The sequence below is a fragment of the Gadus chalcogrammus genome, chromosome 13 (assembly GCF_026213295.1).
Source record: "Gadus chalcogrammus isolate NIFS_2021 chromosome 13, NIFS_Gcha_1.0, whole genome shotgun sequence".
In the NCBI taxonomy this organism is placed as follows: domain Eukaryota; kingdom Metazoa; phylum Chordata; class Actinopteri; order Gadiformes; family Gadidae; genus Gadus; species Gadus chalcogrammus.
The window spans coordinates 15,846,464-15,872,407 of record NC_079424.1 but is presented as its reverse complement, the minus strand read 5'-3'; the positions used below and the strand labels follow the sequence as shown (position 1 = coordinate 15,872,407).

At 45.4% G+C, this 25,944-nt stretch overlaps 1 protein-coding gene and 1 long non-coding RNA gene across 5 annotated transcripts in view; both read left to right on the top strand.

The window, feature by feature from the left end:
- The first annotated feature begins 1,259 nt into the window (after positions 1-1,259).
- Positions 1,260-6,798, top strand: LOC130402669 (uncharacterized). Of its 4 annotated transcripts, XR_008903958.1 has the most exons (13): positions 1,260-2,253; positions 2,340-2,441; positions 2,778-2,941; positions 3,101-3,200; positions 3,297-3,374; positions 3,486-3,527; positions 3,770-3,857; positions 4,076-4,985; positions 5,135-5,215; positions 5,312-5,390; positions 5,464-5,575; positions 5,947-6,067; positions 6,246-6,798. It is a non-coding gene; the product is annotated as an uncharacterized LOC130402669 (long non-coding RNA). The 4 variants fall into 4 exon arrangements; XR_008903957.1 differs by having other exon boundaries at positions 1,260-2,441; XR_008903960.1 differs by lacking the exon at positions 5,464-5,575 and having other exon boundaries at positions 1,260-2,441.
- A 9,073-nt stretch (positions 6,799-15,871) lies between these two features.
- The window catches only part of syn2b (synapsin IIb), a 50,705-nt gene continuing 40,632 nt past the window's right edge, over positions 15,872-25,944 (top strand). The window contains exon 1 of the mRNA XM_056606791.1: positions 15,872-16,320. Within this exon, the coding sequence (XP_056462766.1) occupies positions 15,872-16,320 (449 nt within the window). The remainder of the gene's footprint in view (positions 16,321-25,944) is intronic.

The window sequence follows — 25,944 nt, the reverse complement described above, 5'->3', positions numbered from 1 at the left end:
CCTCAGGCTGATTAAAGCTGCACCGTTTGCATCTGTGAATGCCCCTCATTCAGGAAACCACTGGACTACAAAGACATGACTTCAGAAACGTTGAATCAACCTGGGACACATTTTGGAGACGCCAAGCATAATCCATCACCAATGTGGGACGCCACTGAAAAATGTTACACATAATTTACTTCTCTGGAGACATTGGTTGTTCTGTTCTGGGTGCCCTGGCAGGAGAGCTGGGGTTGGATGATGGAACGTTATTTGGCATGAGGTTTTTACCCTGCATGATTGTTTGGCCTTTTATGGATCAGTGGTGTGTGTGTTTGGGTTTGACATGAGATGGATGATTTTTCATCGCTAGGGTTCTACTGTGTGTGGTAATGTGTCCCATTCACACCTGGCATGGGGTTCTACGTGCCTGTCCTGGGTTCTGTCTGTGTGTGTGTGTGTGTGTCCGGCTTGCTTTGACAGTGATAATGTTCATACGGGGGTCTGTGTGATTGGCTTGGGATATTGGAGTGGTCAAATAAATCATACCTGATGGACGGCCACACGTTTACTTAAGGACCTCCAGCAAACATGAGCCCAGAGCGATGCTGCGGAGCGGTATCCAACACACTGGGCAGGAAGGAGGGTATCCAACTCAAGTGTAAAAGGATGCAAGCGGCGTGTTCAGATCAGTGACTTCAAACTAGGACTACACCAATCAGGATCAATGGAGGATGGACACCTAAATTCCACAAGGAGTCTGATGTTGGAAAGGGGCCGAAATGGATATTCAAGATGACCTTCAGACCTGTAATGAGACGGCTCTTCCTACCAGCCTGGATTGATGGAGAACCCTGTGGATCTTGTCTTGCTCTCAGTTGCACGTCCTCTCAGGATGAACTCTAATTGTCTCGGACAGGACTAGCTGAACGATTGGTTCCCTTAAATCAGAACCAATCCGGGAACTCCAGCTAGTGCACTCTTCGAGCTGAAGTTGTGCTCTTCAGCTGAAGAGGTAAGGAAACCTTCACTGGGGCTTCAAGATGTAAAGAGGAGAATGTTTCAAAGTGTTCCATGGTACTCTGATGAAGACAGTTGGTGTGTTCCACTGGCTGAGAGGAAGAACCCACACATCTTCCTCTTGGCCTTTCTCCTCTCAGAATCCTGGCGCCATCTTGAAGGATATTCCAGCTCATGTAACTGATGTCACGACAGATTCACAAACACTTGGTTTCTTCTGAGGGGCGTTTCTATAGAACTGAAGACTTCAGACGGCACTGTATCCCAGCATGCATCTCTGCTCACTCAGACCACACCCCCATGAGTAGGATGCAACACTCTTGGGATGGAGATGTAGTGTTTTATAAGTAACGAGGGAGCAGATTTAGGGGATTAGAACGTAATGGAATGTCAAGTCTGTAAATCTTTAAACCATGAAGATGGTTGGAAAAGTCAGGAATTGGGCTTATTTTTAATATGGGCAGTCCTTTCACATGGATGCTCACTTCTCACTGGAAATGTACATGCGTTGGCTGGCTGGCATGATTTGCTGTTGGTGATGAGGCGGTCAGGGTGAAGTTGCAGGGCTATGGTCGGCTCTCTGTGAGCTCAACGTTTAGATTTTCTCTGTATGGTTTGTACCCTGAATAATCTAGATAATTGTAAAATGTAGACACAGTTTTGCATTGAATGATTCCAGGATTTTAGGTTTAAAGTTGTTGTACATGGTAGTTTGGTTCTTCGTATGGTTTTGAGTGATTATAACTTGTACACACTGGGTGCATAATAATGTAATGTTACACTGAATAGTATTAATGACCAACAGCAACAAACAGATCTCCTCAAGGTAAGTCTGTTGGCTGTATTTTATTGAAGACCATCGCTGGACTTCAGGATCTTCCTCCGTTCAGCTCAAGGTGAGGCGCTGGTTATGTTTTTTCTTTAGTTGGTTCCGGCTGGAATGTTCGGATTCCAGTCGGACGGTTTGTGCTTCCCGCCGTGGAAGGTTCTGAGTGCGGTCACTTGATTTAGTCCCAATGGTTAGCATAGAAAGTTGTAGTCTTGACAACCATAAGAACATTGACACGAATTTCGTCCAATATGTTAATTTCCGATGGTTGCGCCGTACTTTTAACCACGTTGACGGGACTCTCGCTGCGTACAAAACAGCGTTCTACTTGCGGCCCAAATTTTGACATCGGTGAAGGCTGAAAATCATTTCAAGGTGGAAGACAATTTGACATTTCTTCAAAGGAACCCAGCACCTGAATATGAGTTGAGTAAATTTGATTTAATATTGATACTGCTTAGTGTTCATTGTTACTTCACTGTTACTTGCTGATATAAACCTCCTGCTGTAGCTCAAAGGTGAGGCTGAGAGGCTTGGGACCGGAGGCTTGTGGTGCCAGGATGGACCGGAGACTGAGGCTGGAGACCAGGGGCCTGCAGCACCGGACCAGAGGGTAACCATCACCAAGCTCATCTGAAACACTAAAATCCTCAGAGGTTTAGGTCTGGTTTTGATCAACTTATGACTTCACATCTGTGCCAAGCTGTGATTTGAGTTAATTCATACCGGTTTTGTGTAGGAGTCATATGAGCCATTATTGTTTCTGGTGCTGCTATGACCGTAGTGGATGAATTGCTGAACCCAACAATCTGCAGACGTTGTCTAATTTAAGTGTTTAAATATGTTTTAAATTAGTCTTCCATTTTACAAGTGAACCTCAGATGCAGGAGGTGGGGTGTCTTGTGCCCCAAGGTGATTTACTGCTGAGACCAAGTGTGTTTGTAACCAGACCAGGAATCCATGGCTGAAGGAGCTGATGGAGGAGCCGCGCTGAAGGCCCTGCCTGGTGGAGGAGCTGATGGAGGCCCTGCCTGGTGGAGGAGCCATGCTGAAGGCCCTGCCTGGTGGAGGAGCTGACAGAGGCCCTGCCTGGTTGAGGATGTCTGTCGTGGGGTAGATGGAGCCTGACTCTGAAGTGACCATAACACTCACTGCCACTTCTCGTAGAATACTGCTACCACAAACCACCAGCGTTTGTACCATATATACCAGACGACTACATCTGTTTTACCACATGTTGCAGCAAGCCTTCCGCTGTCTGTTCCAAACCAGGACTCTGGTTTGGAGGAGCTGATGGAGGAGCTGATGGAGGAGCTGATGGAGGAGCTGAGTCGCTGGAGGACGACTAGGAATCGACCAACAAGGATTCCTCGTAAGTTTGTATTTACTTACATGGTTGAACTAAAGGGCAAAATAGAGCTGTTACTTTGACATGCGTTAACAAACTACCGCTGTGTTTTCTTACTAGAACGTGTTTCTGGAGCGGAGGCGAGCTGATGGGGGAGCCGTGAATCTGGAGGATGACGTCATCCTACCAACAAGGATTGTACGTTTGCATTAACCTGTATCAACAAAGTGGAAATAAAGGGCTTAAAATTAAGACAAACTACAAGTTTTTTACCAGACGTTGGGACCAGACTTGCGCTTTTTATTTCAGACTAAGACTCTGGCTGAGGAGAGCTGATGGAGGAGCCATAAAGTAAGCAGAGTGGACTTAACGCAGGATTAGTTTGTCCAGTAGAAGTTAAGGCGTACTACTGTGGTTGGTTACCAGACAAACTACAGCTGCTACTTTGTAACGCGCCATTAGATCCAGACTACTCCTGTGTTTGTGACCTTACATTAGAGACCAACTACTCCTGTGTTTGTGACATTACATTAGAGACAAACTACTACTGTGTTTGTGACCTTACAATAGAGACAAATTACGTTTGTAACCAGACCAGGAATCTGGAGGACTGACGGAGAAGCCGTACATCTGGAAGGCAAATCCTGAGGACGATCAGGACTCTTCCATCAAGGATTCCTCGTAAGTTTGCATTATCTGGATATAGTGGACTAGGTAGGGGGTTGGGGGTTCAACTCTCAAACCAATGGTGCCGGGTTCAAGTCCTCAGAATACAGTGATACGTCCTTGAGCAAGGCGCCCTAAAGCCTGCCTGCTCCTTAATGACGTCTCTTTGGTTCAGATAATGTTGCGTCTTTTGAATATTGAACCTAATCAATGTCCTTGTTTGGTCCGGGCAGACACACCTGAGCTGAACCTCACCTGATCCTGTTTGGTCGGGGGCAGACGCACCTGAGCTGAACCCCACCTGATCCGGACATCCTGCTGGTCCCGTCTCCTCAGTTCATCTGAGCCTCTTCCTCCAGAAGACATGCTGAGCTCGGTGGTCTGAGGCTGATGTATCAATGACCTCCAGTGGGAGTGATCTTCTTGACCCCACATGTAGCCGTGTGCTTCCACACGCCTTTCCCTCACGTCTGTCACTAACCTCATTACTTCACTACTCTCTACTCCTTCCCCTTCTTCTTCCTTCTCCGTGGTTCGAACCTTTACTCTGAAGGAGTGTCTCCATGAACCTTTACACTGAAGGCGCGTCTTCCTGTCCTCAGAGGGTTCAGCGTTAGGGTTGAGAGTCAGGGTTTAGAGTCAGGGACAGAGCTGGTCAGGGAGGGCTGGTTTTACATAAACCTTTTCACTTGCTTTCTGAATGGTGGTGACATTTTGAAAAGATTAATTTGGGAAAATGTTTTCCTCTGCTTTCCTTTACAAAAATATGTATTAAACTTCTGTGTTTGTAACCAGACCAGGTATCCATGGCTGAAGGAGCTGATGGAGGAGCCGGGCTGAAGGCCCTGCCTGGTGGATGAGCCGTGATGGAGGCCCTGCCTGGTGGAGGAGCCGTGCTGGAGGCCCTGCCTGGTGGAGGAGCCGTGCTGGAGGCCCTGCCTGGTGGAGGAGCCGTGCTGGAGGCCCTGCCTGGTGGAGGAGCCGTGCTGGAGGCCCTGCCTGGTGGAGGGGCCGTGCTGGAGGCCCTGCCTGGTGGAGGGGCCGTGCTGGAGGCCCTGCCTGGTGGAGGAGCCGTGCTGGAGGCCCTGCCTGGTGGAGGAGCCGTGCTGGAGGCCCTGCCTGGTGGAGGATGTCTGTCGTGGGGTAGATGGCGCCTGACTCTGTGACATCACACTCACTGCCACTTCTGGTAGAATACTGCTACCACAAACCACCGGCGTTTGTAACAATATACCAGACGACTACATCCGTTTTACCACACATTGAAGCAAGACTTCTGCTGTTTGTTCCAGACCAGGACTCTGTCTGAGGAGAGCAGATGGAGGAGCTGAGATGCTGGAGGACAACTAGGAATCGACCAACAAGGATTCCTCGTAAGTTTGTATTTACTTACATGGTTGAACTAAAGGGCAAAATAGAGCTGTTACTTTGACATGCGTTAACCAACTACCGCTGTGTTTTCTTACTAGAACGTGTTTCTGGAGCGGAGGCCAGCTGGTACGGGAGCCGTGAATCTGGAGGATGACCATCACTCTACCAACAAGGATTGTAAGTTTGTATTAACCAAACAAAGGGGAAATAAAGGGCTTAAAAATCTCTCAAACTATATGTTTGTTACCAGACTTTAGGGCCAGACTCGCGCTGTTTGTTCCAGACCAGGACTCTGCCTGAGGAGAGCTGATGGAGGAGCCAAGACTCTGGAGGACAACATCACTCCACCAACCAGGATCCTCGTAAGTTTGCCTAAAAAAAAAAAAGAGTGGACTTGTTGTAACGCAGGATTAGTTTGTCCAGTACAAGTTACGGCATACTATCGTGTTTGTTTGCCAGACAAACTACAGCTGCTACTTTGTTACGCGCCATTAGAGCCCAACTACTCCTGTGTTTGTGACCTTACATTAGAGACAAACTACTACTGTGTTTGTTACTTGATATTGGAGACAAACTACTCCTGTGTTTGTTGCCTTGCATTAGAGCCCAACTGCTGCGGTGTTTGTTACCTTACATTAGAGACAAACTACTCCTGTGTTTGTTACCCGATATTAGAGACAAACTACTACTTGGTTTGTTACCTTACATTAGAGACGAATTACGTTTGTAACAGACCAGGAATCTGGAGGACTGATGGAGAAGCCGTACATCTGGAAGGCAAATCCTGAGGACCAGCAGGACTCTACCATCAAGGATTCCTCATAAGTTTGCATTATCTGGACATAGTGGACAAGGTAGGGGGTTCAACTCTCAAACCAATGGTGCCGGGTTCAAGTCCTCAGAATACAGTGATGTGCCCTTGAGCAAGGCGTCCTAAAGCCTGCCTGCTCCTTAATGAATTATCTTTGGTTCAGATAATGTTGCATCTTTTGAATATTGAACCTAATCAATGTCCTTGTTTGGTCCGGGCAGACACACCTGAGCTGAACCTCACCTGATCCTGTTTGGTCGGGGGTAGACACACCTGAGCTAAACCCACCCTGATCCGGACATCCTGCTGGTCCCGTCTCCTCAGTTCATCTGAGCCTCGTCCTCCAGAAGACCTGCTGAGCTCAGCAGTCTGAGGCTGATGGATCAATGACCTCCAGTGGGAGGGATCTTCTTCTTGACCCCACTTGTAACCGTGTGCTTCCACACGCCTTTCCCTCACGTCTGTCACTAACCTCACTACTTCACTACTCTCTACTGCTTCCTCTTTTCTTCCTTCTCTGTGGTTTAAACCTTTATACTGAAGGCGCGTCTTCCTGCCCTCAGAGGGTTTAGCGTTAGGGTTGAGAGTCAGGGTTTAGAGTCAGGGACAGAGCTGGTCAGGGAGGAATGCTTTTACACAAACCTCTTGACTTGCTTTCGGAATGGTTGTGACATTTTGAAAAGATTCATTTGGTAAAATCTTTTCCTCTGCTTCCCTTTACAAAATTGTATCAAACTTCTGTCAAGTGTTTTTGTTTAAATATTAAAATCCCACATTGACTTCTACATTTTTGGTGCAGTTCATTTTATTGTCCTTTTAACTTGGTTAATGTCAAGCTAAACTCCTGCAATACATTAATATACATGATGCTTATTCAACAATGTTCACATAATCCATTTTGTAAAAATATGAAACCCCAATATTACCACTAAATTCAAGCCTATTCATGTATTTAAAGGCCCACTATGCAAGATCGGGAATTTCTTCACTGTTTTCTTGGTTTGGCACGCACCTTTCTCTACACAGCGCCCCCTACAGCTTCGTATGGATATTTTACAACTCGTTGACGACCCTTCCCCATGCACTTCTACGCTAGCCATGTGCATTTGTTTTCAAAGAAGCCGGCGAATGCGTGGAGCTGTCATGCCAAATTTGTACCGGCTGCCAAATTTGTACCGGGCGCGTCATCCATACGTAATCCATTCCAAACCTGCCTGGCAACAGATGATCGCGTTGTCCGTTGCCTGGCAACGGACGATTGCGTCGAATGACGTGAAAGGTTCCCGAACATTCGCAAACCTTCAAGCTCGTTCATTCGCACTAGTCCGTTATCTGTATTGTGCTATTTTGTCCTTGACCTGCTTTAAACACTCAGTTTACTTGCTAAATTTGATTAAACAATCAAATACAATACAAATATAAAGTAAAAACAAGTGTTATCTAGCGATCCGTTTTCTGTATTATGTTATTTCGTCTTTGGAAACATGAGCGCGAATGTTTTTTGAAACCCGCTTTAAACACTCAGTTTACTAGCTAAATTGGATTAAACGATTCAATACAATACAAATATAAAGTAAAAACAAGTGTTATCTAGCCATCCGTTATCTGCAGTGGCGGCGCCAGAAATAATTTGTTGTAGTTGCTTAACAGTTGCTGTATGAATTCAAGAGGTTGCTGGTCAAAAAAAAAAACCTTGATCAAAACACCTGAATTTGGCAGAGACACGGCCGGGAAGACATTTTCGGCACGGGTTGGGGTGGTTGCGGTCCCGTACGAGGCAAGTTTACAGTACAGTAACAACACAGACTAATCGCACCACTGTGATTGAGTGTGATCGTATCATTTGACAGTTCAACGTGCGCTATCTTTCTCCCTCTCCCTCACACACGCACAGACATAAAGACGTAAAGACATAGAACAATATAGAGGAAGATCTTTAAGAAGGCCAACATGAAAATAGCCCAGCGGCATGTACACATTCACTGCTAGTCCAGGTGGCACTGCGGCCACACGATAACAAACAACATAGTTCTCTCAATCAACAGCCCGTCAGCAGTCCCCCAACTACAAGGTTAGCTGTCCTGTCAATAGTGGTGAATTGCACATCTCAGACCCACCGTCGCCACGGTACATTCCAAAGCATTCACATTAGTTGCGCGATACGTCTCAAATGTAGGCCTATGTGGAACATTAATACAATAGTTGCTATTATTGTTGATACTATTATACTTCATAATACTTCTATTAAGGGCGGATCATACCAGGCTACGATAAACCCATCCTTTGGCATGAGCCAAACCTATAATCTAGTTCTACTTCAAAACAAAATCACATGGGCCCCAAGTCAATATGCTGCGACGGGCAAACTTAATAACCAAACGGCCTACCTTAAATCGATGTCTTGATCACAGGACTTGCAATATTCCACTTTAATCCATACGGTTTAACACACCAACATTGCTAGCAAGCATGTGATAACATTGTATTGCTAATTCAGAACTGTGTAGGCTACAATATTTTCTTCCGTTTCTTGACCTCAGCATAACCCCCCTCCGAACAACTGCCAAGTCCAACACAAGTCTGGCTATTAACGAGCCCATCCTCAGCCTCGCCATCGCGAGTCGTGTTTGAACTTGATTTCTTTCGAAATAGTAAAAACTTGTCCATATTTTTTAAGCGCCAACGAGCCGGCAACGAACATCTCTGACTGATAATCTCGCCGCGAGATGTCCGCATATTTGAAATGTTATTTATTTTTCGTAAGACTATGCTATAAATGAAATTATTGTTTCATGTACATTAAATAATAATTAATTAATATTGTACATATTGCTTGGGATAGTTTGTGTTAATTGTGTGTGTGTTTTTTTTTAATCTGTTCATGTCACTTACAGAGTGTGCGCATGCCCAACGCTCGGGAACTGGGCATGGTGAGGGGGAGGGGAGGAGAGGAGAGTCCCAGGCTGACTCGTGTTGATTTGAACGACAGTCCAGTCACGGCCCTGAAATGTTGACGCTACTCACTGATTATGCACTTAATCTGGTGATTCATATGACAGGAACGATGACGTAGGCCGGTACAATTTTCGCCCCCGGTACAATTTTAACGTGACACCGCCCCTGGTTATCTGTATTATGTTATTTCGTCTTTGGCAATATGAGCGCAAATGTTTTTTTGAAACCTGCCCGGCAACGGACAACCCTTACGTAATCAGTTGTCCGTTGCCTGGCAACGGACAACTGTTGACGTGCCCGGTACAAATTTGGCAGCCGGTACAATTTTGGCATGACAGAGCCATGTCCGAAGTAGATGAAGTGCGGACATTTTTAAAACTGTATTTGTATTGCAATAAACCTAAATCCATACTTTTTTATAGTTGACGAGAATTTATATCCTAGATTATAATTTTTATTTTAGGTTGAACAGAACAATCAGTGTAAGAGTGTTGGCCAACGTAATAATCTAAATAAACAAGAACCTGGATTCGGGGATTCAGCCTGTATCTGGGGGACGAGACAGACGAACGGCAAACACCCATGGAAACAAAGGAAATGAAACACACAGGGCTCACAACAAAATGGTTGAGCAAACACATTTGTACAGAGACTATCAACATCAAGAATACCACGAAGACAAAGTTCACCCAAGGGTACTTTCAATTTCAAAAGCAACACGGCCAAGTCTGCGTCTGATTTGCAGACTTCTTTTCCTTTCAGTTCACACTATTCCTGAAAAGCTTGCCCTGAATATAATTTTTGGGTTAAATAAATAAAAGTAAAAATATTTATAAGTACTAGCCTAGTCTAAATAGTCCTTCTGGCAAGAGAATAAAAAGATTATGTTTAAAAACATTACCTTTTTACCACCTCAAGTGAATTAACCTATCCCCAGTCAGAATAGTGTGCGTGTAAAGTCTGTCTCACTTGTATTAATTTTACTCGATAACTTGAATAACTTGAACGGAACTTTAGACATTTGGAGATAAGCAGCACAGCAGTCAGGTAGCTATTTTAAGCTATAATAAACTGCACATTTTGTTTATTTAGGTGAAGCATTATGAAAAATGTTCATGCGAAATAAAGCATAGAAATCATTTTGGCATTTTCATTTTCCATCTGGGTTAAGCCCCGGATGTTTATGAAACCTAGAAACACCCCTGGTGTTTACCCTGGCAACAGTTGCACATCCCATGGAAATACTGCTAATCCATAAATCAGCATTAATGCCTTAAAGGAGACTTTACTAACATATAGTATCTATATTACTGTGTATAATTAAACAATGCCCATCTTGTGGATGTTCGATCTATTGCTCAATACCTGGTCTGAGAGGTTAAGATAAACTGCTTATATTACAAAGTCTTTGTTGGCCAAGGTAAATATTTTCCTTGAATATATCTAATAATTTTAATTTGAATAATTTGGCTTTTATTCAAATGGAAATTGCATCAGAAATGGCATGTGCCTATCTTTTTACTACGATTCAATGCATGTACAATAAACAGATTTTGTGTGTGTGTGTGTGTCTGTGTCTGTGTGTGTGTGTGTGTGTGTGTGTGTGTGTGTGTGTGTGTGTGTGTGTGTCCACACTCCTAAAGATGGACATATTGTGCAAGCTTCAATCATTTCAGTACCCAAAACTGTGGCAACCTTTGTTTTATCGGATTCTCCAGTCTCAAAGAAAAATAGCACGTGAGGGGGGGGGGGGCCTGTCCTACTACAGTGACGTATTTAACAAGTCTGTAATCTCTATTTCAGCTGGATGTTATTTACAGCACTGCTGGCAAAGGAGGTGTGAATACATATATCTATATATACTGTATGTATACGCATGAAGCTACTTTTGCATTCAAGCAGGTCAAATGGCACGCAGCGTGACAGAGCTGTGCTAAATAATTTGATTTCCCTATGAGTGCATCCCGGTTGTCATGGCTGTCCCTTTAAGACAGCTCATCATCGGAGGGGAAGCAACAGCAGCACAGGGAATTCAGCAGCTCTACAAAGCCCTTCACTCTCCTGCTCTCGCTTCTGACTGCTACCTCTGGGAATAGAAAGGTGAAAATGAATAGATAGCCATACTTATTAAATAACAAACTCCAAGCAAAAACAACTAACAATATTTACAATAAGAAAACTATTATTTATCTACCCACTATTTGCCATAGGGGTAGATATGGATAAGTTAAATATGAAAATAGAAATATGAAATATGAAAATAGGTGAAAGATATATAAATGTGTGTAGTCGCCGAGAGGGCCAGTGTGTGGAACTTGGTGGTGGCCCTGTTGAGATCAGGGTTTACCGTCCTAACTGCCTGGTGAAGAAACCCTGTCTTGGTCTGTTTTTGCTGCGTGGCTGCAGGAGGTGCTGGCCTGATGGCAGCAGCTGAGACAGTCCTTCAGAATCCTACAGGCTTTGGTTCTGCACCTCCTGTTGTATAAAGCCTGCAATACTCTCTGCAAGGCCCTCATGTCCTGGGCTGATTCCTCGCCAAACCAGGTAGTGAGGTTCCTGTCAGGATGCTCTCTGCTGAACCATCCTCAGGGAGAGCTTCCTGAGGTGGTAAAGACGCACCATCCATTCATCCATCCATGCATCCATCCATTTGGTAGCGGATCCTCAGAGGTAAAGAAGTTCAATCTGCCCCTATTTGTTATTTGTGTTTCAATACAAAAAGACATGAGGAACATTTTTCTTTCCCTTAATGTCTTTACGTGAGAATATTTCTCTTAACTTTTTTGATTTGAAATGTCCTCAGTTGAAGTACACTTTATGCTGCAATAAGGTATTGTTCACTGCATCATTGTAAGCATAGTTCGTCATCCATGTGTTAAAGCCTGTAATGCGTTATCTGGAAGGATATTTAATGAGAACATATTGAGGTGAAATAAAAGTGCTTTACAGTTCTAATCACTACAGTGTGGAGGCTTTGTGGTGACGGCTGTTTTAAGCGGCCTCCACTGGTCCGAGTCAGGCTGATTAGAATCTGGAGGAGGGTGAGGCTGACCTTTGTTGTGTATTGAGCAATCAATGCACACAGGTTCAACCTGCCATCCCCCCACACTCGAGAGCCCTCGGACATGGCAGCACACAACACTCACTAAGAAAACCTTCCCTCTGTTCCTTTACCTCAATGGAAACAGTTATTAGGTCAAGGAACACCTCGGCCAGCCTCCGAGGTGGAGTCACAGCCTCCTAGGTGGAGTGACAGCCTCCTAGGTGGAGTCACAGCCTCCTAGGTGGAGTGACAGCCTCCTATTTAGAGTGACAGCCTCCTAGGTGGAGTCACAGCCTCCTAGGTGGAGTGACAGGCTCCTAGGTGGAGTCACAGCCTCCTAGGTGGAGTCACAGCCTCCTAGGTGGAGTCACAGCCTCCAAGGTGGAGTGACAGCCTCCTAGGTGGAGTGGGGCAGCCTCCTAGGTTAGTTTCTCATATTTCTCAGATATGGCTCAAAGCTTGTGCTACCTTCTCATATGTAGCTCGAGTTCCACATTGAAGAAAAATAAATCAGAAGAAGAGACATTGGACGTTGAATTATGTTGGCCTCATACTTCTCAGACTTGTCTCAGCCTCGTCGTTCTTTACTTTATTGTAACCTAAGGTAACAATTAAATGTTGAAATGCTTAATACAATACAACCCATGCCAAAGACGGTCAAACATCCACACAGGCTCCAAATCGAACATCATCTGGGTCCATTGAGACCTTGACTGGTCCCAGCGAGAACAGCAGCTTGGCATTGGTAAATCGAGACGTTATCTCCCGCACATCCTTTCTCAACCGTGTTATCATTCATAGTGACACCTGGCAGCAGCATGTTGAGCGGTTTCATTCATTAGAGTGGCTTTGGTCTGGACCTCCTTCCCACCGCTGTTCCCACCCAGGTGAATCACAATGATGTCCTGGTTTATCCAAGTCGATGCTTGGTTGGATTGGGGAATCTGCCTCAGATTCTCCCATCTTCTGCCCCCTCTGCCTTCCCACAGGACCTTGCAATGAATCCCCAAGTTGCTCTGACTAAGCAAAAACAAACCGGCTGATTGTTGATCTTTTTTTAAGCAGACAACCTTCCCGAAGCTGCCCCCCCCCCCCCCCCCCCAGGAAGGAGACAAAGTAGCGAGGGAATGGTCCATTTAGCATGTCTCCTCTAAAGACCTTACGTCCTGACATGGGGATGTGTTTGTGGAGTCGTGATTGGATAAAGTGGGAACGGGATACAAGATTATTATATTTTTTTACTGCAAAGCGGAGGCACCAGAAGTCCCATGTTACTGAACAAGCACTCTATGTACATGATGGCAGTCGGGAATATAGATCTTATTTACACTTACTATAAATATCACTTAAAGTATCTTTAATCCACAATGTTCATGTATGTTTTTTCACTTCAAACTAATTTTATAATGGCTTCAAGAAAGGCATTTATTAATTCTGTATAATAATGTTGTACACATGTTTTTGTTTTTCTCTGGCCTCTTATTCTTTTAAGGGAAGATGTTGAGGAACGACTGCAGAGACAGCCTGTTCCTTGCAGTATTTAACCAGAGTACATCTTTCAAGCAGTGCATGTATAATGGAGACTGGCCCCGGGATGAAATGTGGCATAATGAAACTTAGCGTTGTAAAGCGACTCGGGAGAAGGCAAATCACTTGTAGATGTTGGCACATTTTCCTTGTCGGCTCAACAAACTGCTGTGGAATTAGTTTCATAAAATCAATGTCAGTATTTTAATCTTTCAGTAAAACCCTGTGCCATGCCCGAATCCATTTTTTGCTCAGTGTTGTTTACGACGGTTCACACTTCTGTGTTTCAATATCTTTGGTCCGACCCTGAGGGGCGTTTTCTTTCAGTAGAGCGGAGCAGCCCAGGAATGGCCATACATCACAGCAGCCTCCCGGAGCCCCGTCCATTACCGCTAAGCTGCACCACAGGCGGTGCTGTGGAACACAACGTGTTGCAGTGGATGGAATAACTTGGGCTGAACAATCGATATAAATCAATACAAACAGTGAATATGAATAGTTTGATGCGAGTAACCTTTTCCCCTCTGAAACTCTTTTCTCCTATCTTCATCTCTCACCTGTTCTTCTCCCCTCACCCCTTTCAGTAGCCCCCATTCAGATCCTTTTGCCATTTTGCCTCTTATCTCGCCATCTCTTTCACCCTCTCCCCGTGTCTCTTTATCTGTGTCCCTCACACATTCTCCTGGCTCCCTGTGTGTCTCCACTGCAGCGCCATGTTTACTCGGGTGGTCTCTATCACACATCGTCCCATATGTCACAGGCTTTTAATAGCATCACGCAGGCATGAGCACGTTTCCAACAGGATGAATCCTTCCTCCATAGAATACACACACATAGACGTGTATATAAGGAGGTAGCCCTTGTACTGGCATGTATTAACACCTACGCAGAGTCTCACACACACACGCGCGCTACATCTGAAGCCAGAGGCAATGAAGGTCACCCTGGAAGAAGAGGACGTTAGATAATTGAAGCAGGGATAGGGGCGAGGCTGGACCAAGCAGATGAAGAACGGCCATAAAGACAGGGCAGCATGGGGTGGAGAGAGAGAGAGAGAGAGAGGGAGAGAGGGAGAGAGAGAGAGAGAGAGAGAGAGAGAGAGAGAGAGAGAGAGAGAGAGAGAGAGAGAGAGAGAGAGAGAGAGAGAGAGAGGGAGAGAGGGAGAGAGGGAGAGAGGGAGAGAGAGAGAGAGAGAGAGAGAGAGAGAGAGAGAGAGAGAGAGAGAGGTGAACCATGCCGGGGAGTGGGGGTTGGGGAGCAACTCTGCCTCTGCACGCTTGTAGGAAACCCCTTCATCAGTCTGCACACGGCACACAGCGCTATGACACACACACACACACACACACGTGCAACCGCAATCACACATGAAGCAGGCTGCGGTACAAGCGCACAACGTAGTGATGTAGGTGGATGATGACAGGCAAGCAGAGGAGGGGGAGGGGATGGGGAGACAGCCAATGAGCTTGCAGGGTAACACAGTGGGCAGCAAGCATTTTAAATTGGTGGAGTAACCCAGAGAGAGAGAGAGAGCGAGAGAGAGAGAGAGAGAGAGAGAGAGAGAGAGAGAGAGAGAGAGAGAGAGAGAGAGAGAGAGAGAGAGAGAGAGAATGAAGCAATAGAGCGAGAAAGAGAGAAGGAGGGATAAAGGGCAGAGGGAGCGTGAGAGAGATAGAGCGTGAGCAAGTGAAAGCGTGACACAAGCAGAGCGGGCGAGGGAGAGGAGCCAGGACAGAGCCAGAGCATCCTCTTGCACACACATTTCTCTAGCAGCAGCTTGGTCGGCAGGGAGGCAGATACGACAGGGGAGCGACCCGTACCTTACCCAAAGGGGACAACACCAGCGCTGTCTGTCTCTCTTACACACACACGCACGCACACACACGTCACAACACGCGCAATCGTGACTGGGTGTGAAGCTGCGGGGGGGAGGAGGACCAACACGCTCATGCACAAGCGCTCCGCAGGTTTTTTTTTCTCCACACGCTGGAGAGCTGTCTGTTGAGGACCGGACCACGGCTGAGTGCACCTCATCCATCCACCCCTTCCTTCCTTCGATCACCACCCCGCTGGCAGCGCTCTGTGTCTCTTCTTCCTGTTAAAGTGACGTCCTGCTGTTCAGCCACTGCTCCTGCGCTGCTCAAGCACTTTATTCTTTGTTTTTTCTTCCGCCGCTTGGTCCTTTATTGACACCTTTTTACCTGTCCTCTTCGCCCGCACTCCAACCTACCCGGGCTGACAGACGGACGCACAAGGCACGCCGAGCCGTAGAAGCGACCCCTGAGCGACCCCCACCCCGCCGCCGCCGCCGCCGCCACCGCCGCCATGAACTTCCTCCGCCGCCGGCTGTCCGACAGCAGCTTCATCTCCAACCTCCCCAACGGCTACATGACCGACCTCCAGAGGCCCGAACCCCCTGCGCCGCCGCCCCCCAGCGCCACCTCCCCGTCCCAGACGGGCACCGTCCCCGCCCCCTCCACCTCTCCCTCCCCCACGGCCAAGTCCCCGTCCAGGGCCCCGGGCCCCGTCCAGGGCTCCCCGGTGGGGCTGGAGCGCCGGCAGACCCTGCCCAGCCAGCCGCAGCAGCCGCCGCTGGGCCAGCAGCCGCCCTCCTCCTCCACCTCCTCCTCCTCCGGCTTCTTCAGCTCCTTCAGCTCCATCACCAACGCCGTGAAGCAGACGGCGGCCGGCTTCGTGGAGCAGTCGGCCGCCTCGCCCTCGCTCTCCAGGAAGTTCAAGATCCTGCTGGTGGTGGACGAGCCGCAGCACGAGTGGTGAGTGGCTGAGGTGGACGTGTGTGTGTGTGTGTGTGTGTGTGTGTGTGTGTGTGTGTGTGTGTGTGTGTGTGTGTGTGTGTGTGTGTGTGTGTGTGTGTGTGTGTGTGTGTGTGTGTGTGTGTGTGTGTGTGTGCGTGCGCGTCACGTGGGCCACCTGAATCAAATGCTGTTTTCTGGGGTCACTAGATATGATGGATGAGGTCAATGCGATATGAAGGAAGAAATTAAGACGGTTCAAGTTCCCAGCTCACAGCGCACACACAGACTGTGTGCCTCTTGGTGTGAGTGTGTATGTGTGTGTATTAGGGCTTGTGTGTGAGTGAATGTTGCACAAATACATGAGTGGTTGTCACATCATTACCTGATAACAATTTGTGTGTTGTACGTTATCGAAGCTGCGCCGGTACCACGGAATAAACCAACTGTCCTCTGAAAGCGGTTGAAGGTAACATTCTGCCGGGCCATAATGCATTGCGTTAAAGGCTGTCAGCGCTGCTACTGTTTTCTGGGTTCAGCCAATCCCATTGAAGCGCACCGTTTCTTTCTCGTCTTCTTGCTGTGCCTTTAAAGATAAACGCTTAAGTCTTTCATGGCTCTCTCATTATCCTTCTGCTCCGGATTTATTGACGCTTGGTGGCGTCATTTAAATCACGAGGCAGAGACATTTTTATTTAGACAAGACAGCCACACACGACACAGAGGTTATAGGGATCATCAGTGAAATGGTGTATTCACTTTGGCTCATGTCCAGGTACTAAAAATACAGATAATGAAAGATTTATATGCCAAAAATACTCATGTAAGCAGATGTTCTATCTACATAGAACACTGCCCCTCTTGGTTGGTTATTGCCATGTGTGCAGTTTGGTAGAAATAAATGTAACCTTTAGTTTGCTTTAAAAAGTTGATAATAATTATTGTGGTATAAGTGCATACCCTATAATATTATCTGTGTTGTCTATGTCAGACACTCACAACAGGGACTGGGGCATCATTACTTGATGGCATCATAAATGTCATCGCGCTTTGAAATGGCTTTTTCTAGAGTGGATTTCAATTTGAAGAGAAACTGGAGGTCATTGAAGCCTGATCACACTGGACACTCTTGACTAGCTCTTGAGGAAAAGGCTAGGCGGGATCGGGATGATCTCCACCAACGTGATCGTAGGCCAATGATCTGTGTCCTTGTCAAAGCTGCCGTATTATCTCCCTTTGTATGTTTTGACTGAATGTTTAGCTTTATGGTAATCTGGTATCTCCCCTCTAGCTGCAGATTTGGTTTGCATGTATGTTTGTGTGTGTGTGTGTGTGTCTGTGTGTGTGTGTGTGTGTGTGTGTGTGTGTGTGTGTGTGTGTGTGTGTGTGTGTGTGTCTGTGTCTGTGTCTGTGTGTGTGTGTGTGTGTGTGTGTGTGTGTGTCTGTGTCTGTGTCTGTGTCTGTGTCTGTGTGTGTGTGTGTGTGTGTGTGTGTGTGTGTGTGTGTGTGTGTGTGTGTGTGTGTGTGTGTGTGTGTGTGTGTGTGTGTGCGTGCGTGTGGGGGTGTGTGTGTGAGATTGTGTGTGTGTGTGTGTTTAGCTTATACAGCAGCTAAATGGTGGGAAAAACAATGCTGTTTCAACTAAGAGCAGCTGCTGGTGAATGAGTGATGATGAAAGTGCTTGTAAATGGCGGCATCAATATCTGTGGGGCTGAATGTTTGCTCCATGGTGTACGATGGGCGGGGGAAGGGATCCGGTCTCAGATCAACCGTGGGTTATTCTACACATCGTGCTGGATCTCACCATGACGCCGGGTCGAAGGGATGTTTGCCTGGATTGTTTCATGCCAAGCTGCCATGTTTACCGACATGTTGGTATTGTTGTTGCTAAATAATTGCGGTAACCATGGCGTGCATTGGGGATCCATGGGATGCGGCCATTCATGAAATAGAACTTGTTGATTGTACTAGCAGGGATGTTTTGGTGGTTGAAAGTCAGCCAGCCTTAGACATTGAGTGGGAATGCAACTTGGTGTGCTGATTTGTCGGGTGTATTTTACAGATCAATGTACTCTTAGTGACTCCTACTCTATTGGGACTGTTGCCACAGCATTTTTATAAGCCAGAGTTGTTTTAGAAAGTCTAGACTTCCAGTGCACAAAAATAGTGCAATCCACCCTTGTGGAATATTGTGGTGATGTGAGGGGCTTTGTTTTGGTCACGATTATTTCATTAAATTGTTTTAAATAACATATATATATCTTGTATATTATATTATGTATATTTATTATATTATATACGTACTTTATGCTCATTCAGTGAAGTGGGTGGCAGGCACTGCTTTCGTTGACTAAGGCAGTTTTCACTCACATTGGACAATCAACACATACTGTGATTGCTTCTTTCATCCCTATAAAACAATTTCAGGAGGGTGCACTGAATAATGCAACAGAAATAAAAGCAAACAGAAAATTATTAATAATCCGGATCCGTCGTTTGCCCTGTCTCTGACGATTCAGGAAGGTGTAAAATGCAGCTCAGCAACTGAAGCATTATGATGAATGTTTCCCAAGCTTCTCAATCAGCACATTTCTTTAATAATTCTTCATCACATAAACATTGTTTTTTGCAGATTTTCTGTTACATCATGATGTCATCGTATCTCACATTAATTAAACTACGTCATTTTTTCAGCGTTTTATCCATGCGGCAATGGGCAATGATACATGAGACCATATTCACTATGCTCATTAGCTCTGGAAGGTCCGCTGTTGGCAGTGTTTGTTGAGGTGGCTTTCATCGCTCAACCTAACTCCAGCCCACTGGGATGAGCTTCAGTCCTATCCCACCTTCCAGATGGCGTGTATTGAAGTGCCATATTTCTGAAGTCAACACCAATACCGAAACTAACGGCTACCATTTTCATTGAGGTAAAAACTTCTCAAGTCCAAATAAAGCATAGATAAATATTAATCTATGAATTTAGCCCTTGAAGAGATCTCTAACAGTGCTCTACCTGATGGCGTCATCATCCACAGCGCTGGGGTTCGCTGATTGGCCTCTTCCAATGTTGACTTGGAGCCTGGCTGCCCGTGTGTGACTGGTTGCACTATGCCATCTCCAGGCATAGCTCGAGGGGAGCCAGAGATTAAGGTTGGCTTCCTGGGGCTTCTTAAAGAACATCGCAGAATCAAGCTCGAGCTACTCAAGGTTTTTTTCCCAGGCCTTTTCTATCTCTGTTTATAGTGGAATAACTAGACTAAACTGTTCCTAAACTATGAACAGACCCTGCTTGAGATGATTTGGATGCGGAAAATGTCATCCATCCAGTATTATATTTTCTAATGGAGGCTGATTAATGTATTGGGTCTCAATGTGATTCCCCTGGTAAAGCATTCTCCTGGCAACAGCAACAGCTATTCTGTCGTCTCTAATTTTTCCACGGGTGATGTACTTGTACTTCTCTTGACTTAAAATAACAATGGGAGGTAGGAGACTGCACTAGCGGTTTAACGTTGCACCACGATAGCGTTGGATTTATAACCCTCTGTTGGAACCAATGCGCCCTCTGCACATGCAGTTTGCCCCGTTATCGTTTTATTATTCCAGCCCCTGCCTCTATCCAGCATTACTATTTCATTTTACCCAAACAGTTGGAGCAATAACAACAACAACCACAACAACAGCAACAACAGCCTACTGGTCGTCGGATGCCAGTCCAGTAGAAATACAACCTAACACACTTGGGTCTAGTCAAGCCCGACGCTCTAGCATCCCAGTCGTAGGCGCTGGTTAAGGGAAAGGTTGCAGTGTCACCGCGGCCCCACGTGGAGCAGGAGCAACAGCACAAGAATACATAATTCAGCCATTTTCATGATGGATGAGCACTGACTCAAACACCTCTGTTTTAGAGCTCCAGTGTGTGTGTGTGTGTGTGTGTGTGTGTGTGTGTGTTTGTGTGTTTGTGTGTGTGTATGATGTAACAGAATGGAGCCTATTGAGATGCTACGGGGGAAGGAACTTCTCCTCTGGGTGCGCTCAAGGTGATCTCAGTGCTGTGAGGGAGCAGCAGGAATAGGAAATGCGTTGTTTTGAAAACATCCTCTCTCTCTCTCTCTCTCTGTTTATCTCCCTCTATCTCTGTCTCTCCCTGGATGTCTGTCCCCTGGGGTAGGGACAGGGTTTTTCCACTCTAAGTAATCCAGGCTGTCAGTTTCACTATCTGTTACCATTACCAGTCTCTCTTTCCCTCTCTCTCTCTCTCTCTCTCTCTCTCTCTCTCTCTTTCCCTCTCTCTCTCTCTCTCTCTCTCTCTCTCTCTCTCTCTCTCTCTCTCTCTCTCTCTCTCTCTCTCTCTCTCTCTCTCTCTCTCTCTCTCTCTCTCTCTCTCTCTCTCTCTCTCTCTCTCTCTCTCTTTCTCCCTCCAACTTTCTCCCCAACTTTCTCTATCCATCTATTCCATCTCTGCCTTTCGTCACGTGTGCGTGGGTGTCTGTGAGAATGTGTGTTTGTGTGTGTGTGTGTGTGTGTGTGTGTGTGTTTGTGTGTGTGTGTGTGTGTGTGTGTGTGTGTGTGTGTGTGTGTGTGTGTGTGTGTGTGTGTGTGTGTGTGTGTGTGTGTGTGTGTGTGTGTGTGTGTGTGTGTGTGTGTGTGGTTCGAGAGGAAGTGCTCAGGGTCAATGATGTGATGAAGTAATGGGATGAGACGTGATGAGTCAGCGGTCTTAGCCCAAGGGCCGCATCTGCTCTCCTCTCTTCTTCTATTGGTTCTCTCTCCCTGCCTCCCGCCCTCTCCTCTTGAGCTGCGCTTATATATTCTATGTGTAGGTATAAATAACTGGGTCATTTCTAAAGGCAACAGTCATTAATGGTGGAACTTAAATATTGAATGTAGAACCACATTTTTCAACAACCTAGGACAAACTATTTTGCAGATGAAAGCAAAACAATGGTTTCGGGCATGAGCAAAAAAAATATTCAAAAGTGTTTTGAATGCTATTTTTAAAAAACAACCTCCAGCCATACACATTTAATTAACGAAGCGAGGTCCTGCCCTCTTTACTTTGCCAAATTCAGTCAAAAATCGTTCATTCATAAAAGACAAAAGCTTTCGAGTAATTTCTGTTTAGCTTTAACATAGTCTCTTTAACATAAGTCTTTTAAGTCTTAACCGATTTGAATGCTCTGTCGATTGCTGCATTGTTCTTTGGAGCTCCTTTACTATCTATATATATATATACTATATACTTTTTATATTCTGCAGACTGCGGTGGTCCATGCTTTGTCATGACCTGATCCCCCTCCCCCTAGCACTGACTGGTCCTGTCACACAGGATGGTCTCAGGAGGCCAGGCAGACACCGCCCGGCAATAAGAGCAGGTCCAGGCTCCATAATGTCCACACGTCAGATGTTTCCTCCTTTGACTCAGATTGAATCAACTCCATAACTCGATTCTGAACGCAACTTTGTGTACGTTTTTATTCTATTGCTGCTTATTTGAATCGTATAGTATTCTTAGAACAATAACAGAGAGAACACATATAAGACAGCTTGACAAATGTATGAGCAATGTGGTGAAATTACACCAATGGTGAGTAAAGAGTGTGTGTGCGCGTGCGTGCGTGCGTGCGTGCGTGAATCATGTGTTTGTTTACGTTTGATTTAAAGATGCATTTCGACAAAGTCCCTGTTAACAGTGTGGACGATATACATCAATAGAAGTGGTTGGAAGTGGGTGTATATCATCACAATCATATCTCCACACACACACACACACACACACACACACACACACACACACACACACACACACACACACACACACACACACACACACACACACACACACACACACACACACACACACACACACACACACACACACACACCATGTTTGTTTCCAATGTCTGCATGCATTTCTTTTTCTGTCTCTTCAATATATCTGATGTAGTGTATTCTTCTATAGCTGATCAAAGCAGCCAAGCAGCAGGCTTTTCTGCCTGCCTGACCAGTCCAGCAGATTTAACAGTCCATTAATATACATTTTTACTTCACCAGAAGAACTACAATTCTGTCAGTTTAATGTGTGTGTTTTATTTGTGTGTTTCAGCCTTGTACATCTTATGTATGTATCTATGGATACATTAAAAACAAGTTGTATCTTTTGTTATTTTTTGCCTTCTACAAATACCGTAAATACATACATTTCAAAACCTTTTAAAAAAGGGCTGAAACCACAACTGGGTTGATGGACACTGTTGCACTCTATGGCCGCTCTACAATAACCATCTATTACGACTTGACAATGATTGGTAATTGCCAGTAATAAATGGTTATTGGCTATGGTGCACCAAGCCATCTAATCTATCTTGCTAATCTATATTTAGAGACAATGACAGTAAAACAACATTCATTAATAACACAACCTCATTCATGCGCTAATTAGTAATGTACTTAATTATGCATGTCTATTTATAGTGGTTTTAATATTTCTTTATGAGACATGATAGAAAGGATGTTGCTTACAAAGAATAGCAAGATTTTCAGTATTTTTTTTATCTGTGACCATGTAACAAAACCATCAAGACAATTCAACCCTGTGATATCTGAAAACAAAGAACCAGTCTGCAGAACGGTGTGCACTGGAGCTTACAAAACGGACCCCTTCTTCCTGTAAATATTTTTACCGGACAATGTTTTTTAGAAACCGTGGGAAACAGAACGTTAACAGATTTGCCATGATATAACGCACATGGCAAGCTGCCATCTCGGTGCTATTTCACCATTCAAATGAGTATAACGACAACTGGTTGCTTGGTTATACTTTGTTACCAAGATGGCAGGCTTGAACTTCTTTCATGGAAAATCAGATTACATGATTAAAACACTATATTGCGGGAGTCGTTTCGAAAGACATTGCCATTACAACTATGTCATCTGAATCACAGTGAAGCTCAATGAGTGTGCGGTATGGACCTTTATAGCATCTTGTATCACAAAAACATGCATGCATGTATTGATTTAATGATCCAAATTTCATTGATTTTATTATTTCATTATTTCATTAAAGAAAAATGCATATCAATGGACAATTATTTCTTTTATTCACTCGTACAACTCAAATGTCTGCTTGTTTTCTGTGTCCTTGTCTCCAGGCTACTCGACTTGTAGAGAGTGCAGATGTGTGTATGTGTGTGTGAGTGTGTGTGTGTGTGTGTGTGTGTGTGTGTGAGTTTGTGTGGTTGTGTGTGTGTTTGTTTGTGTGCGTGATACCATATGCGTCATTACTGACTAATGATCGCCGTTGTTAAGGGACATGATACTCCTGAGGGAACATCTTGGATCTCGATGCTAGGGAAACCATCCCGTTCAGCAGTAATGACGTAAACTTTGTCAACTTCCCAGCGATTGCTAAACACAATTGTAGCCGCCCAGCCCTAATCACCTGTTCTCCCAGCGCCGCAATGCCTGACCAACCTGACTGCTCAATGAGCCGGATAGATTTCAATCACTAAAGCGGACTCGTTCTTAAACTCTACTGATTACTTCACTATGGGAGGGAAAATCATTTCATGTTAAAAACATAAGCTCTCTCCCCCCTCACTCACAGAGCTGGCAACCAACCCGGCCTCATATTCCCCAGGAACTGCTCTACTGCTTTCTGTATGTCCTCTACTTGTCTCCTCTACTTGTCTTCTAATCTTACTCTCTCTCCATCCCTCAATCTACCAAACCTCCTTCCACTGCAGTTTAAGCTCCTGTCTCCCTATTGTCTCGCCTCATCTGTCCCATCAGCCCTCCCTCAGCTCAAGGGGTCAGCTCTCCCTCACTTGACTCCTTCTGACTCATGCCTCCCACCTCTGCCCGGCCACTCTTCTCTCCTCTGTGTCCTCTTCTCTGGAGTGTCTCTGTCCTCTCATCTTTCGGCAGGCTGAGGGCTCGATCCGGTGGCCTGCTTGTCTGACTCGGTGCGTGCGTGCTACGGGCGGTCAGAGAGAACAAGGGGCAAATCAATGCACCCTGTCGACCTTCTTGCCTACCAATTTCTCCTCTCTCCTCTTTTTCCACCTCTCTATCTGCAGCCAAAAGCTCCTTTGATCAATCTAGAATCCAATCTTCCAAAGACCCAGCTTTCCATCTGCTCCACCCTCCTCTATCCCCCCGTTCCCCACCCTTCCTCCACCCTACTTCCGGGCGGTTTTGTTAATTACTTTGTAAAAAGGGGCAGTTGACGTACAGTCCTCATTTCCCATTCACCTGCTGTCACCACCTTTCCTAAAGCCACCTTTTCATCTCCTACTCTATAATAATTTCCTTTCATTCTGTCCCTGGTCCCCGCCCACCTGGACAGCTAAACCCTACCCAACTTCTGCCTTTGGTAGCAAACTCATATAATAATCCTTTTCTATTGTACCGTTTAAAGCAGATTTTATGTCCTTAAATGATTCTTGCACTTTTTTGGGTGTATCTACATTGTTGAATGCACTTATGTAAGACGCTTTGGAAAATAGCGTAAGCTAAATAAATGTAATGTGTGCGTGTGTGTGCGTGTCTGTGTAGGGGGGTTATCTACTATGACGCGGCTCTTTATAAGCAGAGGCACTGCACTTTAAGATTTCGAGAAATTTTCGTAGCCCATTGCCGCGTCACCCTTTTCTTTGCTATGATTGGTTGTAGGCATATCCAATGGCATCCAGAGGCATTTTGGTCTGCTCTTGTTGGTGACGCCCTTTGGAAATCACAGTAAACAGAGCGGTTCAGACTAATTGCAGTTTGCCATTCGCCTGGTGATGCTAGGCGGCTCTTTTTATCTTTTAAAGCTTTATTTTAATATAAACGTGTCATGTGCTTTGTCTTTTGCGTGTTTGACATAACTCAGTACAAAAGGCCTGTGACACGTTCAATGAAATGTATTGTAATTGGTCGTTTATGAGGATAGCGCCAGGGTGAAAGAAATTAATAATTGATCCATTTCTTATTATCATGTAGGTCATGCAAATTGTAAACTGCAAGATTAAGTCTGTTGTGTGGTATGTATTATTGTGGGGCAGATAGTGTAGTCTGAAGCGTGTTGGATTCCTAGCTGAAAGGTACTAGGTTGGATAACCCATGTCTGCAACTTCCTTGAACAGGATTCCTAACCAGTAAACCTGCTTCTAAGTGAGATTAATGTTGACTCAGTATGCAAGTCACTTTATCCTGCGCTTCAGTTGAATGGCTGAGGGAATTGCAGTTCAGTGATGTAGTGCATCATTCTACCTTGTAGAGGGATCTCAGTATGAGCCCTGCTTCGGAAGTCTTTAAATGCCTGCGAGAGTGGTAAATACGACAATTAGCATCCTAGGCATGTTCTAAATTATCTCCTGTTGCTATGGCAATAGGAGAGCAATAGCGCCCGTTGGAGATTAATGGTGGAGAAGTGATGTTGTGGCACTTTTACACGCAGTGGGGAAAACTCTTATTGTTAATTTCTAGATTATTAAAATTATCAAACGCTGTGAAAAAAAAAAGTTATTTTCTTTTTTCTCAAATCACTTGACTGCGTTGCATTTAGTCTCCTACATCTCTACAGAATGTACCCACGCTAAAAAACACACTGACTCACATGCGCGCACACACACACACACACACACACACACACACACA